Source organism: Nasonia vitripennis, chromosome 3, assembly GCF_009193385.2.
Source record: "Nasonia vitripennis strain AsymCx chromosome 3, Nvit_psr_1.1, whole genome shotgun sequence".
Classification (NCBI taxonomy): domain Eukaryota; kingdom Metazoa; phylum Arthropoda; class Insecta; order Hymenoptera; family Pteromalidae; genus Nasonia; species Nasonia vitripennis.
This window is the reverse complement of record NC_045759.1, coordinates 5,203,974-5,224,610: the sequence shown is the minus strand read 5'-3', so window position 1 is coordinate 5,224,610 and position 20,637 is coordinate 5,203,974. Positions and strand designations below refer to the sequence as shown.

Below are 20,637 nucleotides of genomic sequence, written 5' to 3'. Positions count from 1 at the left end.
TTTATTGCGTTTCTCTGTGTACGGCAGACTTTTCATTGCTTTATCGGTTGTATTACGTACTGTAAACCTTCTCTTATAACAGACGCGCTCTTTCACTCCGCGGCAGAAAATTTTCGTAACGCGCGGATGATTTACGCAGCTTTTATACTTTACGAACCAGAAAGTAAATAGCCCTGCGCGCGTGCGCGCGAATATAAATCTGTATTAAGTTTATGCATAATTAATTGGATTATTTTTTTTCTCTTCGTTTCGCGTACGCCGCTAAATCACTTATAGCCGTCGTTTACGATTAATAAATCTCTTATACGCAGCAGCCTATCCGCACACGGGGCAAGGTCTCCTCTGCACTGCAGGAGATCTAATTTGCCGAGCGCGCATCGACGCAAGTATAGGAAGAAAAAAAAAGAAGAGGAAATGAAAGCACATTCTACTCGGATCCGTATAAAAAGGTACACGCGCGGTTTCGGCACTTCCGCGGCGTTTCCCCCGATCGAAAAATCGCGCAAAAGTTCAAAGCCGCCTATACATCCATAGTCATACACACGGATTACAAGCAATGCCGATGCGCGCACCTGTCATTACTCTGGCGTTATTACGGACGTCCGGCGCAGCTCTCTTAGCGCGTGTCTCCTTCTCGCCCCCCTTTTTTTCCTCATCATGGCGTCTCTCCTCCTGCTCTCTTCGAGACGTTATATTCTCAAGGTCTTTTTATCAACGAAGCGCGACGACCATAGTATGCGTGTATGTGTGCGCTTGTGCACTTTGCGAAATTTCACTCTCGCTGCAGGTCTTGGGTTACCTGCTCGAGCGTGTAGGCATACGCGAGGGGGGAAAAATATGCGCTGCGCCGTGAGTTTTTCGTTTACTCTACTTTCGCCTCGTCTCAGCAGCTCGCCTCTCATGCGTCGTTTTTCGATATGGAATTCCGCTGCGCTAAGCGCGATGCACATTAGGCTTCGAGAGAGCTGCTCGCGAACGAAGAATCAACTCGATAGCGCGAAGCGAAGCAAGTGCGCGCAGTCACAACAAACGCGGGGTTTGGGGAAACGATCGCGTCGAGAGAGTTTCTCTGAAGCGTTCGCACACAAAAGACCGTTGGAAAATCAACAAGTTAGGTTATACTCACTCTCATGACGACGAAGCGGCAGTCATCCAGTGGCAGCAGCATCCCTCGGCACTCGCGAAAAGTCACTCTTTGGAATCGCGAAAAAAAAAGGTCGAATCAATCCGAAAAGGCGTCGGAGCGCGCAAGGTGCGCAAAAAAGGGAGAAAAAAAGAGAGCCGCCGCAGCATCTCCCTCTACACTAGCGTACTCGATCGCGCACAAACACACACACACACACACGGGGTAGGCAGGGTAGGGGGACTCTCCCGGCGGTGTAGAGCGGGCGTCACGGAGAGGAAAGAGGCGCGGAGAGGGGAGAGAGGAGAGGAGAGAGAGCCCGTGCGAGCATTCGCCCCCTCGAAAGCGTACGTACGGGCCTGGCGCCGGCATCGTTCTATCTCTCTCTCTCTCTCTCGAGCGGCGGCAGCAGCAGCGGCGGCGGCGGCGGCGGCGGCGGCGGCGGCTCACCAGACTAGGTAGTAGTGGAAGAAGATGGAAGCAGCGGCTCTCCGGACTCTCCGACAGCAGTTCAGTCGCCTTTAATCGGCCCTAAAGCGCACTCTGCTAGCAGCCTGTTGCCCGGTCAGCTCTCGCAGTCGCGCAGAAAGCGCACTTCGTTCGCGCCGGTGTGGCTTCTTTGCAGCAGTGTCGTTTTCGCTCTTTCTTCCGTAATACGTATTAAACTCGTATCTCTCGCTTCTTTGCATTCTTACAAAATTATCGTAAACCGGACAGCGAGTTTATCATACGAAGATAATGATCAGTTCACGACGAGGATCCAATACGAAAAGCAGTGGATATTCCTGCTGTCAACTGGCCCAGTGTTCCTGCTTCGGTAGAACTTTGAGGACGACGACGACGACGACGCTCGCTTGATATCGCGCTCGAGTTGAAATCGCATTGACGCTCACGCGCTCAATTATTGTGTGTCCGCAGTGCGGAGCATCGCAGAGAAACAAAAGAAGCTTGATTTTTAACGAAGGGACTGTGTGTGCTACGTATACAGATATACAACCAGCTCGGTGCCGCTCCCGCGCTTCTACTCTTACGCGCCGTATCCTCCCGACCAAGGGGAAGATATATATATATATATATATATAATTTTCCTGGACAGCTATATACGTGTGAAAAGTGAGTGACGCGTAGAGAAGACGCTCAGAGACGAATTCTGCATTCGCCGCAGTCTTCAGCTCCAAGTGCATATATGTTTTCGAGGTAAGGGCTTGTCTCTCATCGACATCAAAAAAAGCCGGTCAGCGTGGATGAAACAGGCTCCTCGGATTTCCGGGAACGCCCTGCACGCGCGCGCTTACGAATTTTACAACCGGCGCGCCGCGAAAACTCGCCGGCGTCTCGCCGCTCTGCTTCCACGATTATCGATCCGCCGACGCGCGCGCGGCCGGCTTCTCTCTCTCTCTCTCCTCTTTCTGTACGTGTATACATATACGCTGCGAAGCGCGACTCGCCGGCCGGAGATGAATGTGACATGGGTGCCGCGGCACGTGCGTGTGACGTGCCGCCGAGATTCGCGGGAAATTTTCGCGGCGACAGTGCTTTGTTTTTTTTTCTTCGCTCTCTCTCTCTCTCTCCCCCTATTTTTAACACTCCGATTCCGGGAAAGCTGTCGGTCAGTCGCAAGGGCTACGCTTCGTGGAATCAGGGCGCGACTTTGCGGTTTTTTTTTCACGAGTGCGTAGGGTGCCTCTCTTTTTTTTTACAAGTGTTGTGTACATCGCGCTTTATTATTATTTTTTTTCGATACGTCATGTTATTCCTGTTGGATGTGTGTGTGTACACATCAGAGGCCTGGGAATATAAATTTGCCCTTCGCTGTTTGTAAGTAAGCGGGTCGACGAAAACAAAATAGTTTCTCGTGAATGACATTCGAGAAAGTTGGAAATCACGCCGAGCTCCGCTGTTCTGAAACAATCATTCAGATATTATTATTATGTCTCTGCGTGGCTTTCGCGTTCTAATTTGAAAATTAGCAAAAACTCGGGAGAAATTCGCTGCAAGTTCAGCTAAGTTGCGCAAGCGGCTGCAAACGGTGGAATATTTCTCATAAAATATCGTCCCACGGGGTGTATCGTTATACAATGCCGAATGAAAATCGCATACTTCGTTCGAGATTTTAGTCAATGCTTGGCGGCGGGAAAGAAGAATTTTCATTTTCATCTCGACGACGCGCTTTCACTCGTAACCCAAATATTCGCCGGCGACGATTAAACTTTTATGCTTCCTCTATCGATTACATAAAGCCCTGGTGTAGTATACTACTGCAGTCGTCTCGCTCAAATTATCCCGACGCGGATGTTACGCTGTGAAATTCGCCGCCGCTGTGAGCATTGACTTGCAACTAATTGCGCGCGCGAACGAAACTCTTATCCGCGCGCCTGTGGGTAGCAGAAACTGTAGCCGAAAGAGGCTCGAGACGATAAACAAAAAAGCTCGAAGGACTCTCGTCGGTCGATTCGCACGCGCGCGCGCGATTTTGTGTGCTCTCCCGAGACTGGCATTTTATATATACCGCCGATGACCTGTAAATAAAAGCGCGAATACCTTAATATCTCCGGTATAAGATTCGGAGTCTACTAGTGTTTGTGTGTCAGTCGGTCATCGCTTAACAATCGCGAGCGTCGTTTTTAGGCGGAAATTCGAAGCTTCGATAACTTGCTCTCGCGCATCTTCGCCGTGTCCGTTGTACCGAGGACCCCTGCGCTCGCGGATAACGCCTCATTGTTTTCCCCGGCGCGGTGTTTCCACGGGCGAGCGCCTCACAATGAGCCCTGCTACAAAAAAAGAAAGAGAGAGAGGGAGAAAAAACTGGAGTACGTGCGCTTTTCACGCAGCGTCAGGATATTTGGATTCCCACGGAAAGTCGCCCTTCACGCTTACTCTGCCGAAAAAATTTTCGAATCTCCCGCCTTAAAGTTTCGCTGCGCAGTCGAGAGAAGAAAAATAAGCGCGAAAGGTGACAGGCGCCTTAATGAGCTTCTCTCTATTAAGCGACAGTGCCGTTACACGACGTTACACATTGTGTCGCAACTCTTCGCCGGCCGGTGCATCGATCGCCGGGAGAGAGAGATAGAGAAAGAGAGAAAGAGAGAGAGAGAGAGAGAGAGAGAGAGAGAGAGAGAGAGAGAGACGCGACTATATACCTGTGTATACTGCGCACAGTGCGAGACGCGCCGGCGTGACTCCGACTGTTTTGTCTTTTCTTTCTCTTCGGCCGGCTTTGTTGATACGATAAATTTTTTTTCTCTTTCCGCCTTATGCGTGACTGTCGGCCTCTTCATATACTAGTCTGTATACTGCGATTCAGCCGCGAAGGCTAAAAGTTAATTTGATTATTTAATCGTAATTCGCGATGCGATTAAATTCATAGAGCGAAAGTCGGCGAGATTAGCAATTCAAAATTGCGCGCGAAATAAATGATCGGCTCGTTAAGTAGCGGCGTATCATATCTCACACCTGGCTATAAAAATGCATGAATTACACAAGCCAATGCACGCAATGTAACGAATCCCGTTTCTGTCTCACAGAATGCCATTACCCGCGTCGTGGGACTCGGACAGCATGTTCGAGCCTGCGTCCCTGGCTACGGACACGACCGTGTCGGATGACGTCTGGAAGAAGTTCGAGCTGGACTGTCCGCTGGACCAGTACGCTCACCGCTACCAGAACGAGCTCCACGACGATATGGCCCAGGCAACGAGTCTGCCGGCCTACTACGAGGTGCCGCCGATGTTGCACTTCGACAAACTCAACTGCCAGGCATCGCGGGAGATCAGACACCACGACTGCATGTGGGCCGGTCTCTGCATCAGCAAGGAGCACAACCGCACGCATCCCGCCAAGAAGGACAACCTCGTCCAGCGGCGGATACCCGCGGGCAGGAGCCTCCTCATCCCCAAGAACCAGAACCTCCAGCAGCAGAGTCAACCTCAGAACTGCAGCAGTAGCAACCTCCAGTCGCACAGTCTGACGAGTAGCAATGTTCACAGTCACAACAGTATGGCGAGCAGCAACGGATACCATCAGAGCAATTGTCGAACGATGACGAAGAACCTCGAGAGCGACGGTGACTCGACGAGGCCAGAGACGCCCCAGAGCAACGAGTCCGAGACGGAGAGCGAAGAGGAGGAGGAAGACGAGGCGCCTATCTTCAGGCACGAACAGATCAACATCGACGATATCGTCTCGATGCCAGTCAGCTCGCCCGGCGAGGTCACGAATCAGTCGCTCAGACCGCTGGCCGACAGGAGAAAAGCTGAGCAGATGATCGCCCAGGAACAGTCGACGAAGGAGAACGCGATCAGGAACACATTGATGAGCGACCACTGCTACCACCTCAACCAGCAGCAGCCCGCCAGCAACAAGAAACTCGAGAACCTCGGCGTGCAGACGCCCTCCGATTCCGGTGAGTTTATTTTCGCTTGTCTCTCTCTCTCTCTCTCTCTCTTTTAACAAACTATATTACCCTACTGGCCAAATTGAAATTAACTGAGCGCGTTGGAGGAGGAGGACTATTTCGGGTGAACGAGAACAAACCCGTTTCGCGCGAAACTCACCGTGTCCGCTCCCACGGATTGATTGGAATTAATTCGTTCGCGCAGGATTCAACGCAGTATCCCCAGTCTTACGCCCTTTATACCTCGGCTGGAACTAAATTTAACCCGGCGAAAGCCTACGTACGCGATTTTATAATTTACGCGGAAAGTGTATTAGCCGGGAGTTTTACGGCTGATCAAGAACGCCGTTAAACCGGTCGTATACACGCGCCTTTTCCCGCGTCGAATCGCAGATAGAAACTTGATTATTAATAATATACGCCTAGTACCAGCCTGTAATTATCCGGCTCTGCAAAACTTAAGACACAGCCCGAGCTGCCAGTAACGGGCCGTATCCACTCGATGAAGCGGCCATCGATTACACTCGTCGACATTCAAAAATACAATTGTAACTCCCGACGCCGTGAAAAATAAACAAACACGTCGATCATTAATGTTTCATAACTCGCATCCGATGAAAAACGAAAACAGAGAGCGAGAAAAAAAGGTTAAAGCCCGTACTCGGCTTCGCGTAACGGTATACATGCCGGGCAAGGAATGCGATTGCAATTCGGTATGCAAGCGAGCCTCCTCTCCCGCGGAAAAAATAATCGAGCCGGCGCATTCCGGTTTTTCCCTGGCTGGAAAGAGCAGCCAAGCTAGAAAGAGAGATAGAGAGAGATAGAACGTTCCAAGATATATATATATATATATGTATATACACGTTTGGTTAATTTGTCGTCATTGTATACAGAGGCGAGCTGTTTTCTATCGGGGCATTTAAAGAGTCACGTGAGAGATACTTTGTATGTATATGTGCGCCGCTTGCGCCATACGGTGACATCGCGCAAGTGTCACCGGCCGCCTACTGTGTGTTGCCCTGTATCTTTCTCCAGTCTGTGCGCCGCAATCATTCGTAATATATAATGCACTCGGCGTCGCGCTCGTCTTTGTCCCCTTCTATTGTTAGCTCTCTCTCTCTCTCTCTCTCTCTCTCTCTCTCTCTCTCTCTCTCTCTCTCTCTCTCTCTCTCTCTCTCTCTCTCTCTCTCTCTCTCTCAACTGTAATACACTGCGCTCTCACTTATGTGTGTGTTTTTGCTCTCTTTTTCTATAATTGTATTTTAATAATCGCCAGGTAAAAATCGGCCTAGAAAATCAGCGGGCCTGCGCGCGGTGTTTATGGAAAATTATGCGCTTCCTCTTCACTACGACGACATTGTATAACTCGCGCGCGACAATACGGCGATCCACGTTGCAGATTGCTGTTTTATTTATGGAACGAGCTTTGTTCTAGTGGCCGAGTTCGGTGTATGGCGATTATACCATTGCGCTTCGCGCGTATTTCATTTTTCCTTGCACCTTTTTTTCTGTACTCTCTTGCGCAACTTGTACAAGTATACACCGTCTGGCTGGCCGCACGCGAGAGAAAGAGCTCTGTAGCAATTTCGCATGACTTCGCAGGCGCGCATCGTCGTTGATTTTTTGACAGACGGCTTTCTGCGAAGATGACTAACTGATTCGTTGGCTTCTCCCTCGAATTAAGCGCGCAGCGGATGCCCCTACCGCTCTCTCACTCATGGCGTCTTCTCTCGTGATTGATAATAGCGCGGTTTAAAGGTCCAGTTCTTGCCTTTGTCGGCACACGAGGGAACGAACGAATCTCCGATGAAGCGGGAAGAGGAAGAGAGAGAGAGAGAGAGAGAGAGAGAGAGAGAGAGAGAGAGAGAGATACTGCGTGTGTACCAGTTCTGCGAATGAATGGGATGTACGAGCGCGTAACTTACTACATAATTGCCTCAAGGTTCGATAATCTCAAGAGAGACAGAGGCCCATCGTTCAAAGCCCATTCATGAGCTGCTGCTATACCACCACCGACGTCATTGCGCAACTGTACGAACCGCTTGATTGTAATGTAATCGAATGCAGGCCAGTGGGAAAGATAAGAGACGTCAAAATACGTGCGTGTATCCATCAGCGCCAGTATAGGCTCTTTGTTATCTCGGCCTACTGGCTTACGAAATTTTTCGATACGGCTCTGCCGGAGTTTCAGAATCAAAGATGTAACCAGCTCGGAATACATAGTGGAATCTGGTATCTATCTTTTTCGGCTTCGTTACACATTCAGAGCGCCGCTCGGCGTTGTTGAGGAAAGGACGTGACGGTCGAGATAAGCCGCGTGAACAGGGAAACCCCCAGGATTTCCCGGATTCGCGAAAAAACACACACTATAGCGGTGTATCCATCAACGCTCGACAAACACATCGTCTTTAAAAATTCCCTGCGAGCGCGCGAAGCAAAGCTCGAGAATTTTGAAATTCAAATCTCTCCCGCCTCTTTCCCGCCGCGCCCTTACGTAACTCAATTTTCCACGTGCGAGTACTCGCGCGCGCGCGCGTGCGATAAACTCGGCGGCATAAAAAAATTATACTACGCGAAGACAGAGTATATTAAAGAAACAAAAAAAAGAGCAAAGCCAGATAGAGAGCGCTTCACTGGCGCATATTATAAGCGCGTGTGTGAGGAACGAGCGAAAGGAAGAGATAAGAAGCAGTCCGCGCGCATGCGCCTCGAAAAAGCGCGGGCTGTCGAAGGTCACGCGCCGGCGCGCCGTGACGTCATTGCTGCTGGCCGGCGTGGGATAGAGTTTAAATGCTCTCTCGCGGCGGCAAAGCTCGCGTGTGGGACGTGGAATGTGCGCGCGGCCCTTTTTATATACTTGTCCGTAGATTTTTGGCGCCGGTTTTTCCATATCGCTGAATAAGCGCGGAAGAGACGACGATACCGATGTGCCGGGTGACTCAAGGACAAGAGTCACGCGTTGCATCTAGATGTTATAAGTATGTGCAAAGGCGATGAGCTAGCGCGGTATTTTTAAATGGCTTTCGATTTCTATTGGGGACTATGGTTAGGGTACACGTGAAGAGACTTTATCTCTGGTAAGCGGAACGAGCGCTTACGTTCGAGAGCGAGATGAGTTAAATGTATACCTATTCCGTCGCGTTACACTTTCTGCGAGCACAAGCGCAAATATAGTAGGCGCGCAGATAAGCGGCCCGTTGTGCCTTGAAACTACAATTGGTGCGATTTTTCGCGCGAGTATATACGTACGGACTCTTGTCGCGTCGCCACGCGCAGCGAAACGTGCGATGGTGTAGTTTCAAGTGTTAATACACACGCGACAGACGAGTCGAAAAATTTTCTATTTTTAATCATACGCGCGTACATGGTAATTAGTTGACTATCGACTCACGTATTTCCAGGAGTGTAATGACGCTGATTTTCCTCGCGGAAATCTCACTCGTCTCCGCGTTTCTCGGAAGTATGCGCGTGCGGCTGGTGTCTTAGCGGGAAACTTGGTTTTCGAAAAACTTCAAGCGCCAACGGTGTTTATCAACAAATCTCTCTCTTTAAAAAAAGAGGAGCGTACGTACACACGGCATGACGAAGCTCGTTCCATCTGGCGGTTAACGCTACGTGGATTTTGTTGTATACATATAGCGCAAAAGGCTCGTCGTTCGCGAGCCTAATGAATGACCGAATGAATGAATTGCGTCATCATCGCCGAGATGCGCCGCCTCCGCAACGCGGCTGACCTCGAAAACGCCCCCCACGCGCACACAATGCCTCGGAATCTCGAGAGCGATGTACTTTTTTTATTATTGTTACTCTCTTCGTGTATACGAAGCCTCCTCTGTTTCTTCTTCTTTTTCTTCTTCTTCTTCTTCTTCGTGTTTTTGTTTTGATACGGCGGATTATGCGGAGGTGTAACTCGAACGTAATAAGTTGTCATCGCTGAAGAATTTTTCTCGTATTTTTATTTTGAATTTTTTACTCTCTCTAATTTTTTTTCTCAAAGAGAGTAAGCTTCTTTTCGCGTCGGTCAGCGTCTGTATACTCACGAACTCGAGCCTCTCACGAGGAATCGGGTGTTGTGTATGTGTGTTAGAAGCGTTTAATGGCGTCGACTTCCGCCGCTCGAATTATAAACAGCTCTCCCTTTGCGCGGCTTATCATTCAATGAAGAAAAGCCGCTCGTTTTCGACGAGACTATATAGCACACGAGTTTCTCTCTCCGTACGGCCTTAGCCTCGGGCGGACTTTCGCGAAACTCGTTAGAGGAATGTTTCGCGAAACTCGTTAGAGGAATGTTTCGCGATTTGCATAAAGCCGCGAAATAGCCTTACGCAAGCTATCTATACAGTTCTAACGTTATATATACATGGGCACTTTCAACCTTGCCGCGCGATCGCCGCTTCTTCCTCAATGTCAATTCGGACCTTCTCTTTTTTTTCTTCAAGCCCGTGGGGCACACCGCGCGCGCATTCCAAAGTCTCTCTCTCTCTCTCTCTCTCTCTCTCTCTCTCTCTCTCTCTCTCTCTCTCTCTCTCTCATACGTTATACCGGGCACGTGTGGTTCAACGAACCATCGGTCGATCTAAAATTGGATCAAACTCATACGTACGCGATCTATTATTTTTTCCTCTCTCTTCGCTCCTTATCTCGCGAGGGCTTTCCCATGATCTAGGGTTACGCCGCAGAAAACTTCGTCCCCGGAAAAAGAATCCACGCATTCACACGCTGCGAACTGTTGCTCGCGAGCGGGGCCTTATACGCGCGGGGAAAAATAAAATAGAGAGAGAGAGAGAGTATAGACGGTGGTAGCGCGAGGGAAAGAAAAGCAACAGCCGCGGCTTCGCTCTCTTCCTTTGTTCTTTTTCAAGGTACCACTAGCTCTCGGGGCCGCACAATATGTCTGTCCCTTCGGGACCAGGTCTCTTCGCCCTTCTTTTCTTCGGGGGCTGCTTCGGCTCACCCCTCGTCTTTATGCGCGTGAAAGGAGATCACCGGGGCCTTTCTTTTCCTCGCTATACCGAGAGGAGAGAGGAGATATTCGCGGGGGGAAGGGTCCGCGCCGAAATTTCGCTTTGTCTCGCGAGAGAGAGACGTTTTTTTCGCGAGATGCTTTATAGCATAATTTATTGAATGCCGGCAGACGGTTGTACCGAGTGTATGTGTGTACCGAAAGGTTTTATAATTAAAGAAGAATTTATATCGCCGCGGCGAAACACGATCTTATAGAGCTTTCTGTCCGAGCTGATGCATATTACGAGTCGCCGTGAACTTGTTCATTTTTTTCGCTTCAAGCTCGCGTACAAGACTCTCCGCTTGTTGAATCAGCGACAATTGACGCTTTTCCGTGACGCAGAGCGTACTACTACTGAACGCACGAGTGTGTTATATACTCCCCTTTTATAGGTCCGCAGTAGTGAGAGTGTATCGCACAAGCCCCCGATTTATCGAAGCGACATGAGAATCTTTTTAATTCCCATACGCCGCAGCGATTACATTATATTGGGAGATGACGTAAGCGCTGTATATAGCTTTGACGAATGGCTGTGCAGCGTAAAATAATTCAGCTCGTAAAAGCGCGCCGGCTATGCGAGAAACTTTTTCATATTGTAATTCAATCGCGGACGGCGGCGGCGGGCCACTACTGAGAATTCCGAAAAGTAAAACGACCGACTGCAAATTCAATTCGGGCCAATTGCCGAGAGAGAGAAAAGGGCATGTATAACAGTCCCTCAATTCGTGACTCACGAGAGACTGCTCTCTTCCTGGTCGCCATAAATCGCCTACGAGGCCCACGCGCCCCTTTGTGTGCGCGGTCTACGCGAGAAAGTTTCGCGCGACGAGGTAAGCGCGTATCGAATCGTCGCCATTATAACCCGTTGATAAATTATTTATACATACATATTCGTATACGTTTTTTATTAATTACACGCGCTTGACACTCCTTATCGCTGCCGGCGGCTCTCGATTAAGATTCTTCGCGTGTACGCGTATATTGATTTACGAGTAGATCGGCTCTCTTTGTAGGAAGTACATAGGTGCAGCTGCAGCAGCGCCGCTCACTCGCCCACGCTCGCGAGTCACCCACGCGCTATATTCGGCGCCGGCCGGCGCGGCTAGACGACAGCGCATATATGTACGTACGGCGAACTGCTGCACCTCGCGCGCGCGCGCGCGCGAGCGGCGTCTATTCCCGGAGATAGGTCAGACGTCGTCGGCGGCGCTGACGGCGGCCGATTTCGCTAATGACCGGAAACCCATGAACTTTGCCGCTGAAATCCGAGATAGATGTGTAACGCCTTACCGATGATGGCTGTTGCGAAAAAAGAATTTATTTCGTACCTCTTTCGTCATAACGTTATGTAGAAGTCATAGAGTGAGAGAGAGAGAGAGAGAGAGAGTTTTGAGCGATGTCGAAACTTCAACTTCAGCCGAAGAAAAAGCGCGCAGACGCTCGCCCCCCGGGAAAATTCGGCAAAGTTCAATGCCAGAAGGATGAAGGAGTCGTCGCCCCCCTGTCTCTCTATATCCGCGAGATCGTAGCCCTTCCCTCGTCTGCGGCGCCCTTTTCTCTCGCTTCCCCCCTTGAGAGATAGCAGAGCAGCAACTTCGATCGCGGCCGGCGCCCCGTCATACAAGCGCGTGGTATAGTGGTATAGCTAATGCTAGAAGAGGGACGGAGAAGAGCACACTGACCCCCCAAGGTCGCTCTTACGCGACAGCACGTGCGGCGGCGCTCTGCCCCACCACCGCGACTTTTTCTCTCTCTCTGGCGTAGTAGAATAGTAGTACGGTGGAGGGGCGCGTCCACTATACGCTCGACTCTATTTTAATTCCTCTTTGTTTTTTTTTTCTTATACTCAAATTTTCTTTCGCTTGATCTCGCCGAGTTTTCGAGAAGCGCGAGTGATCGACCTTCCCTTTGTTGTCTGCGCTGTGCCACCCCCATGAGAGTTTCCCTTTGTGTTCGCACGTGCCGCTGGAATACGTCGTCGGTTCCTTCACCCCGGCCGTAATAACGCGTGCCACTGCCCCCCCCCCCTTCCCCTCGAAATGGTGAGTTTTCTTTTTCCCCCGGAATGATGCATCAATTAGCCGTGGATTCGAGATAGCAGCGTAATTTGCGTAACGCGATTTCTTCCTCATTTCGCGATAGTCGTCCGGCTGGAAAACGCATCGAATCCTCGAACCTGCTCCGCTCTATTCTCTCTCCACGCCCGCGCGTTTCAATTTGAAAACCTCGAGATTGCCAATGACGTCAGTTCTCGTACACACATAAGGAAAAAGCCATGTGTACTCTTCTCGACTCTCGTATACACGCGAGAGAAGTAGAGAGAGAGAGAGAGAGAGAGAGAGAGAGAGAGAGTGAGAGAGAGATTCCAGGATGAGGTCGGCTATCTTTAGTCCATTTCGCGCCTTTCCCCGTGGCTCTCGGCCAGAAGCTTTGCTCTATTCTCGCACTGACAGTTTCTTCCTCGTTCCGCTGCCTTTTAAGCCGATTTCATAAGCCGCCGCCGCGCGCGGCGAGTTGACAATAAAATTTGCGCGTATAACGAGAAATAGAGAGAGAGAGAGAGAAAGAGGCTTTGTCTGCGCAGTGACTCATCGGGACTTTGACACATCCTTGGCATAGAGGCTGCGGGTAATCCGACACTACCCCTACTGCGCATCTAATGGCGCTAAGTGCGCGCAACTTGCGAGTCTCGTGCGTAATGCTCGTAAAAGTCGCTCGTAAAACGCACCCACAGAGAAAGACTACAGTCCACGTGCGGAGGGGGAGCGTATAAGAGAGAAATTCCAAGGTCGACTTTTAGTAGGGGGGAGAGCAGAACGCGGAAGCTCGATTACGAATTCACCCTCGCGCGCGCGTGTAGAGTAATTTCCGTGTACTCTCATATAGCTCATATAGCGTAATACTAACGAGGACGTTTTTTTCTTTTCGCTGTTGCAGAGGAGGAGATCGACGTGGTGTCGTACGACAAGCCGACCCGGTCGACGACGACGGCCGTCGCCTCGTCCCTGCCGACTTACCCCAATTTCGTGGAGAGGCACCAATTCCAACACAGCGTCAGCACGGCTTTCAAGCCAGAGAAGAATGGCAACAGTAACTCCAGCATCAACTCGACGAGTAGCATACCAGCGGTGGTGATCGCGCCGGCCACGGCGCCCCGGCCACGAGGTCGACCCCCGACGAATCCGGCCTCCCGCAAACGCCAGCTCGAAAATGCTGCAGCAGCCACGACGACGACGACGACGACGACGACGACGACGACGAAGGCTTCCTCGGCGAAGAAGGCGAAAAACAATCGTGGCAACCAGAAACGCAGTTCGCCCCAGAAACAGGCCAAGTCCTCGCCGCTCGCTTCCCCGGCCAAGATCAACAGCAGCAACACCTCGTCGTCGAGAAGTTCGTCGGACGACGAGCCCGACATCGAGAAGAGGAGTCTCCACAACAACATGGAACGCCAGAGGCGGATAGAGCTGAGGAACGCCTTCGAGGAGCTTCGCCGCCTGGTACCCGCGATCGAGGACAAGGAGAAGGCGGCCAAGGTGACGATACTCAGGCAGTCGGCGGCTTACTGCTACAGGCTCTTCGACGTCGACAGGATCAACGAGGCCAAGGTGAACGAGCTCAAGAGGAAGCAGGAGAGGCTCCGGGCACAGCTCAGCCAGCTCAGACGGAGCTTGGCTATGCAACGCTGAGCTGGGGTATGGATATAGAGAGAGAAACAGAGGGCGAGAAAGAGGGGGGAGGGAGACAACTGACGAGAGAACTCTGAAAGGGACCGATTTCTCACGCGGCTGGACCGCTCGTGTCTGTGTATGCGCGTGCTGATGACGAGTTTTTTGTTTTCTTTGAATGTGTAAGCAACGACTATATACGCAAACCTGACGATGCATCAGGACAAAAGTGTGCGACTATATTACATACATACATATACATACACACACACACATATATATATATATATACACACTGCATGCACGCTAATTTTTCCCCACTTTTTATACGATATGATGCATATATATACGAGGATATATATAGTTCAATGTACAAAACGATATATATAAGGATACATTATAGTAACAAGCGAGAGACGCGTTTTGATGAGTGGGAGGAGGCGGATACACGTTGTGCGAGCTCTTCTCCTCCCGCGAGTCTCTATATTTTTTTGATACGCTGAATAGTAATGCTGACGCTGATATATTACGATACGCCACGGCTCGACGGAAACTAAACGCGTCTCGCGCGAGACACGCTTGTGTGCAAAGTGATATTTACTAAAGAAGCATAATTATTATTATTATATTATCATTATCGCTATTATTACAACAACTATATCGATTATTATCATTAAAACTATTATATAATACGGTTTATTAATTGCTAATTGAAAGAGTTTGTTATTTTTAGTGCTATAAGAGACGTCGGAATAGGTGCGACTCGCGAGTATACGATATGAGTACATATATCGCTAAACGCGAAGCACACACGACATAGACGCGCGCGCGCGCGCGCTCACACAGACACTTGAACGGGAGTTATCTGTAGATAAATTATATAGTAAAATATATGGATATATATTATATATATAGATGACATTTTTTACATGTCCTTTTGTTTTTTTTCTCTTGGAACTTGGAACGAAAAGCAAGGAAGTAAAATTCTTCAATTTTCTCAATATACGTTCTTACTCTCTCGCTGAAGCCCAGCGACGATGTGTTAGAATACAGCAGGGCTGTAGGATATTCGAAACACATGCACCGATACCCCGGTTCTCATACCGTTTAGGACAAATGAAATATAGTTAAAGAAAAATAGTCGAAACAATTTTCAGTCACAGAGATGGATACACGCCATCCGTCGAACGCGAAAAGCTATACTTCTCTTCAACGACAGCTACGTAGCCCGACACGCTAAGAAGCTCCAATACTTTTTTCCTTTGTGAAGCACTTTCTTTTTTCCTCTCCTCAATGAAACTAGTAATCGCGCATGAATTGAGCGCTCATTTCGAGGGCTCGCGCAAATTCTTCTTTCTACTGCGCACGCCAGTAGTCTTGTACATAAAAAAAAAAATTCAAAGTTTATATATATATATGTGTATATATATATATATTTATATATATATTAAAATTGAATCACATTATAAATATATGATATATAACAAATCTATGAGAATATATATACATTTAAAAATGTGCGAGAGGAAAAAGAAATTGATTATATTATATTATTATTAATATTATTATTATTATTGCTATTATTTTTATTATTATTATTACTATAATATTGTTAACAGTTATCATGTCCGTCTCGTCGGCGTTTTCCTTTTAAGAAAACTCCTTATATTACAAACAAAATTACGCTTCTACAATTAGAGTTTTTTGGCAGTAAAGTTCGAAAAGTTATTGTGTGACTACTCGATTAATCTATATAATGCGCAGGAGATGAAGAAAAAAATTATTATAATGCATTTTTGTGCTTGATAAGATATAATTAACGATTACAAAAATTATAAAGTGTTCGCGAGCGAATATAATTGCAAAAACCTTATAATAATCGCGTGAGAAAGAGAATGCGTGTAGTTTTTGTTTTTCGTGAGTGTGCGTTCATTATATACCGTATATATAGAATACTAAAAAAGGGGCGGGATGTGCTAGGAGCAAAAAAAGGAAGGTACGAGTAAAAGGGGGAAGAGTGTTAAAAATAGACGTGAGAGTTAGAGCGAGAGAGAGAGAGAGAGAGAGAGAGAGAGAGAGAGAGAGAGAGAGAGAGAGAGAAAGTGGAAGAATTACCGAGTCTGAGTGCGAGAGAATGAGGCGAAAGGGTGTAATAGTAAGTGGAGGAAAAAAGGAAAACAATGTGTTCATTACGTTTCTAGGTTACAGTATTCGTTTTTACTGAATTTTCGCAGAGTTGGCAGGTTAGAAAAGCCCAAGGGAACTACCGAGGCAAGACACGTAAAATAGTAGTATAAAAATAATGAAGCTAAAAAGACACGCGCGAATACACACAGGTTTAAAATAAAGGGGGGGAAACGAATTGATCGAGCGATAAAAAAAGTAATGCTGTCGCAGAAGGAAACGTGCGGAGGAAACGAAAAATAAAAAGAAAGGATACGTACAGGAAATTTTGGCCGGAAGCACGATGGTTTCGCGATGAACGAATAAAGGACGGGACTCGTGAATGAGGCCGCGGCCATACGATACGAGAAAAGGATACGAATGTGAGAAAAAATATGACGCGCGAGGTGAGATTAGCGTTTCTCTTCACTTGATAATCGTTATTTTTTTACAAACTTATACACATACTGCAACGGAATCGGTGTAAGATCTTTTAAACAACGAAATTATAGAATGAAGTTCGATGAGCTGCGCTACAGTGAAATCTAGTTGTGTAAGACGATGCATATAACATGAAATAAAAACCATTGAGTTTGCATTTATAATACTTGCGTAGTTTTTTATCGATATAGAAATTGATTGTGTGATATAACAAAAAATAAAATAAAATAGTGAAGCTATTTTTGTATATTTTCCAAAAGACAAGTGCCTTCAGCGCAGCTCTTCCATTTTCCACGAAAGAAAAGAAAATTCGCAAAAAAAACAGGAATTATATTCTGGTGCCAAAAAAAGAAAGACGAATACACCAAGCTCATCCCGTATTCGCCGGTAGTTCCCCGTTTTTTTACGAGCGGAAAGGAAGGAACGATCGAGTTGAGTCTTTTCCGTCGATTATACAGACACACATCCATACACGTATATACACGGTCTTTTACTACGCTTTTTTTTAAGATACTCTGCAGCCGGGTTTCGGTTTTAATCCGCATGTGCGGGCGTCGTTTTATGCGTGTTTTTTTTTTAAGTAAAAAGAGTGCGAGAGTCAAACGAGTGCTAGGGAATAAGTGAATATATAGTTGAGCAGAGGGCGATCTTGCTTTTGAGAAATTTTTAGCTCAGGCAATTATACGAGGTCGCGTTTACACGAGAATGCGCGCGACGGGGGGAAATTAAAATAGAGAGAGTCGGTGATGCCGCTTTTAGTCGCCTCTACTTCAAAAGAGTGCAAAATGTACCTGCTAAACAAAAATAATAAAATAACTACGATAGCCATTAAATAGAGAAAGAGAGACGATTAGTACGAAACCGAGATGCACCGGGACATAAGTACGGGAAATTTTATTTGTTTCTCCGTGCTCAAGACAGAAATGCTGAATAAACGGTGCAAAAAAGTTACGTAAAATAGCAAAATAGTTTAGGACACCTATTTAGGGACAATTCTTGCGCAGTTCAGGTTTACGCCTTCCACTTACGTGCTTCCTTTTTTACACTCGTACACACAAACAAATAAATATATTATATAGTATATAGTTTTTTACTAAGATTTAGACACGTTTTCTTGCATTCGTTTTGTTTTTCCTCGACTTCTCTCCTCCATGAGAAAATCCAAGATGAATCGTTTTTTTTAGTTCAGCAATTATTGACTGTTTATAATTTTTCGTTCCATGATTGCACAAATCTGTTTTTTTTTCCTTCGATTTTCATACAGAGATATGAAAGCGAATACAGCTGCACAAAGTTGATGCATTTTTTTGTTGAACATAGCCGGGTTCGCGCTGCAACCTCTAGTTTTTGATTTTGCATTTTTTTTTCTTGTTGATTGTGGTAGAGGAGATAGTACTTTTTAACGAAGACGAAACGTTTTTTTTTACTATAATTTCGTTCCGATTTCTCGCGAAATAGCAGTTTTCGAGAGCCTGTACATAGAATTCAATAAGTGGAAATTTTTTACGCCTCGCAGACTTAACAGTTTTTCGTTTTGAGAAATTATGACTTATGTAGACAGAAATTAGAGAGAAATGCAATCTATTTCACAGAACACACACAACTAAAAAATAAAAGCATTTCACGGACTGATTTTTACCCAGATGTAGTTTTCTATGATATAAATCAAGAAAACGTGTACAAAAAAATTGAATAAATAGCTTTCTTATGTACTTCGGACAGCGCAAGAAAATGAAACGATGCTTGTCGAAAACGACGCGAGTATAAGAGTTTAGTGCGAGTTATTGTCTGGAGAGAAAGAAAGGGAAGAACGTAGGCGAGAAAAAAGTTTACATAATTATAATGTTAGGTTTTTTTATCGAGAGCAAAACGATATTTTTATTTATCCTTTTATTTTTATACGTTGTAAACTACGAAGAAATTGTTAAAAAGAAAAGAAAATTGCAAAAAATTAAAAAAAAAAAAACATTGAGAAAGAAATGTTAACGGTCGACGACAATTAGGTTGCGAGAAGAAACATCAGTCAGTTTGATATATGATGAAAAAAAGCAAGGAAAAACTTAGAATGAATGGTTGTGTATGCCTCATGCCAAATAGAATCTCGTTATTTTTTCATAGAATGAATCACTATTGACTTGAATAATACTAACTAATATTATGTAATATGCACAATGAAGTGATAAATAAATACAATGCATTTTTGTCGAAAATGGTTCACTGAACACGTTTTTGTCACCATTTAGATAGACGATAAATAATTAAATAATAATAATAATAATAACGGAGGAAGATGAAAAGACAGACGAGTAATGATGTTTTAAAGAAACCGAAGTCGATTTACGCTACATTATAGAAATTAATAACGTTTATACCTCTATTTGCGATTAATCTGAAAGAAGCTATAGCATTTTTCTACGCAGTATATACATTGAAAGAAAAGACAAAATAATGAATGACCGAGCGAATGAGTGATTTTTGTGCATGGTGAGAAAGAATCGACTTGACGATGATGATGATGATGATGAGATGCTTGCTGACGAGTGAAAGAGGCAACGAGCGAGTGCAGTGGGAACATGCGAAAATAAAATAATTAAGACAAAGGTAGTAAGAGAAAGGGAGGAAGAAAAATTTTTGCAAAATGCTAAACACTCACGCTAAAACAGAAGCGAAATGTATTTTTGTTGTACTTAAGCTTTACCGTTGTTATCGCCTCGTCGTCACCGTCAACTATCTTCGGCAGTTCGGAAACGATTGCAAAAAATATTTGTTTTACGACGAAGAAAAAAATATCGAGACCCACGAAAATTGACGGCAAGCGGTTCGGCGAGCGCCGAAGTTGGTTGACGGTCTCCTCGATCGCGAAATCGGCACATCGATTTGTTCTTTTTCTTTTTTATTATTGTCACACATCAAGTCGCTCCGACACTTTGTTAAAGGATAGATATCAATTTTCCGACGTAAAAGGAAAAATAAAATTAAAGTCTATAATGACAAACATTTCTTTTAAATAGGAAAATAAGTCATACAGTTCCTTAAATTTATATTTGAATCATATATCAATAAACTATGTAACATTTAACCGACTGTTTGTTTATTATCCTCTTCCTTATCCTCGAACCTCTAGATCTAAGCACGTCGATTAAATACATTCCAGGCACTTCAACAATTCGACGATTTATTGAACAAAAAATAAGAAATACATCGATTTTCAAGTGGCTCCAATCGTTGATAACGAGCAGATAAGCGAAAATACTTCGATCAACTTAACATATCGAATTCGACACCGAAACGTTAAAAGATCGTACACGAGCATTCGTTTTTATCGAAGTCTAGCGAAGAAGTTGGGTAACATTCTCATGGGTTTCCTGTGGAAAATTTTTCGTGTTGCGCGGCGGGCCAAGAAGTTACGTTAATTCGATTCATCGAACATAGCTATTTTCGCTAGCAAACGACCAAATTATGGAAAATAGCAAATAGTATAACTCAGTCCACTCGGACTTGGTAGTCGTCGGCCCATTTTTTCTTTTCGACTCATTTCCAACGTTGTGTTCCATACGATTTATCGAAGTTTGTTTTTCACGCAGTTCAAAGGCTCCACTTTCTTCTGCAGTGGCACATCCTTTTATCGTCGTCGTTTCTTCAATTCTCAGCGATTTAAGACCAGATACCGGATTACACCGGAATCCGGTCGCGTCTTCGAGTTTCGTACGTTTGTCCACTCTCGAGTTCGCCGTGGCTCGGATACATTAGAGGCTGTCGATTTTAGAGTGCGCGGTGTGTATTTAAATTACGAATTATATGGCGTTTGAATCTCCTTTACGCCATCAGATTAAAACCGTTTTTA

The 20,637-nt window shown here is 46.2% G+C and overlaps 1 protein-coding gene across 1 annotated transcript; it reads left to right on the top strand.

The window, feature by feature from the left end:
• The first annotated feature begins 1,613 nt into the window (after positions 1-1,613).
• LOC100679741 (uncharacterized protein DDB_G0271670) lies at positions 1,614-19,872 on the top strand. Its single transcript, XM_003427257.5, has 3 exons — positions 1,614-2,320; positions 4,648-5,525; positions 13,459-19,872. The coding sequence occupies exons 1-3, from the start codon at positions 2,310-2,312 to the stop codon at positions 14,208-14,210; spliced, it is 1,641 nt and encodes a 546-aa protein (XP_003427305.1). The 5' UTR covers positions 1,614-2,309; the 3' UTR covers positions 14,211-19,872.
• The last annotated feature ends 765 nt before the right edge of the window (positions 19,873-20,637 follow it).

What these genes read in the sequence shown, in the direction of transcription:
- LOC100679741 (XM_003427257.5), top strand. An exon ending in GCAGACGCCCTCCGATTCCG is followed by an intron (nt 5,526 to 13,458) that starts GTGAGTTTATTT and finishes TCGCTGTTGCAG; the next exon opens with AGGAGGAGATCGACGTGGTG.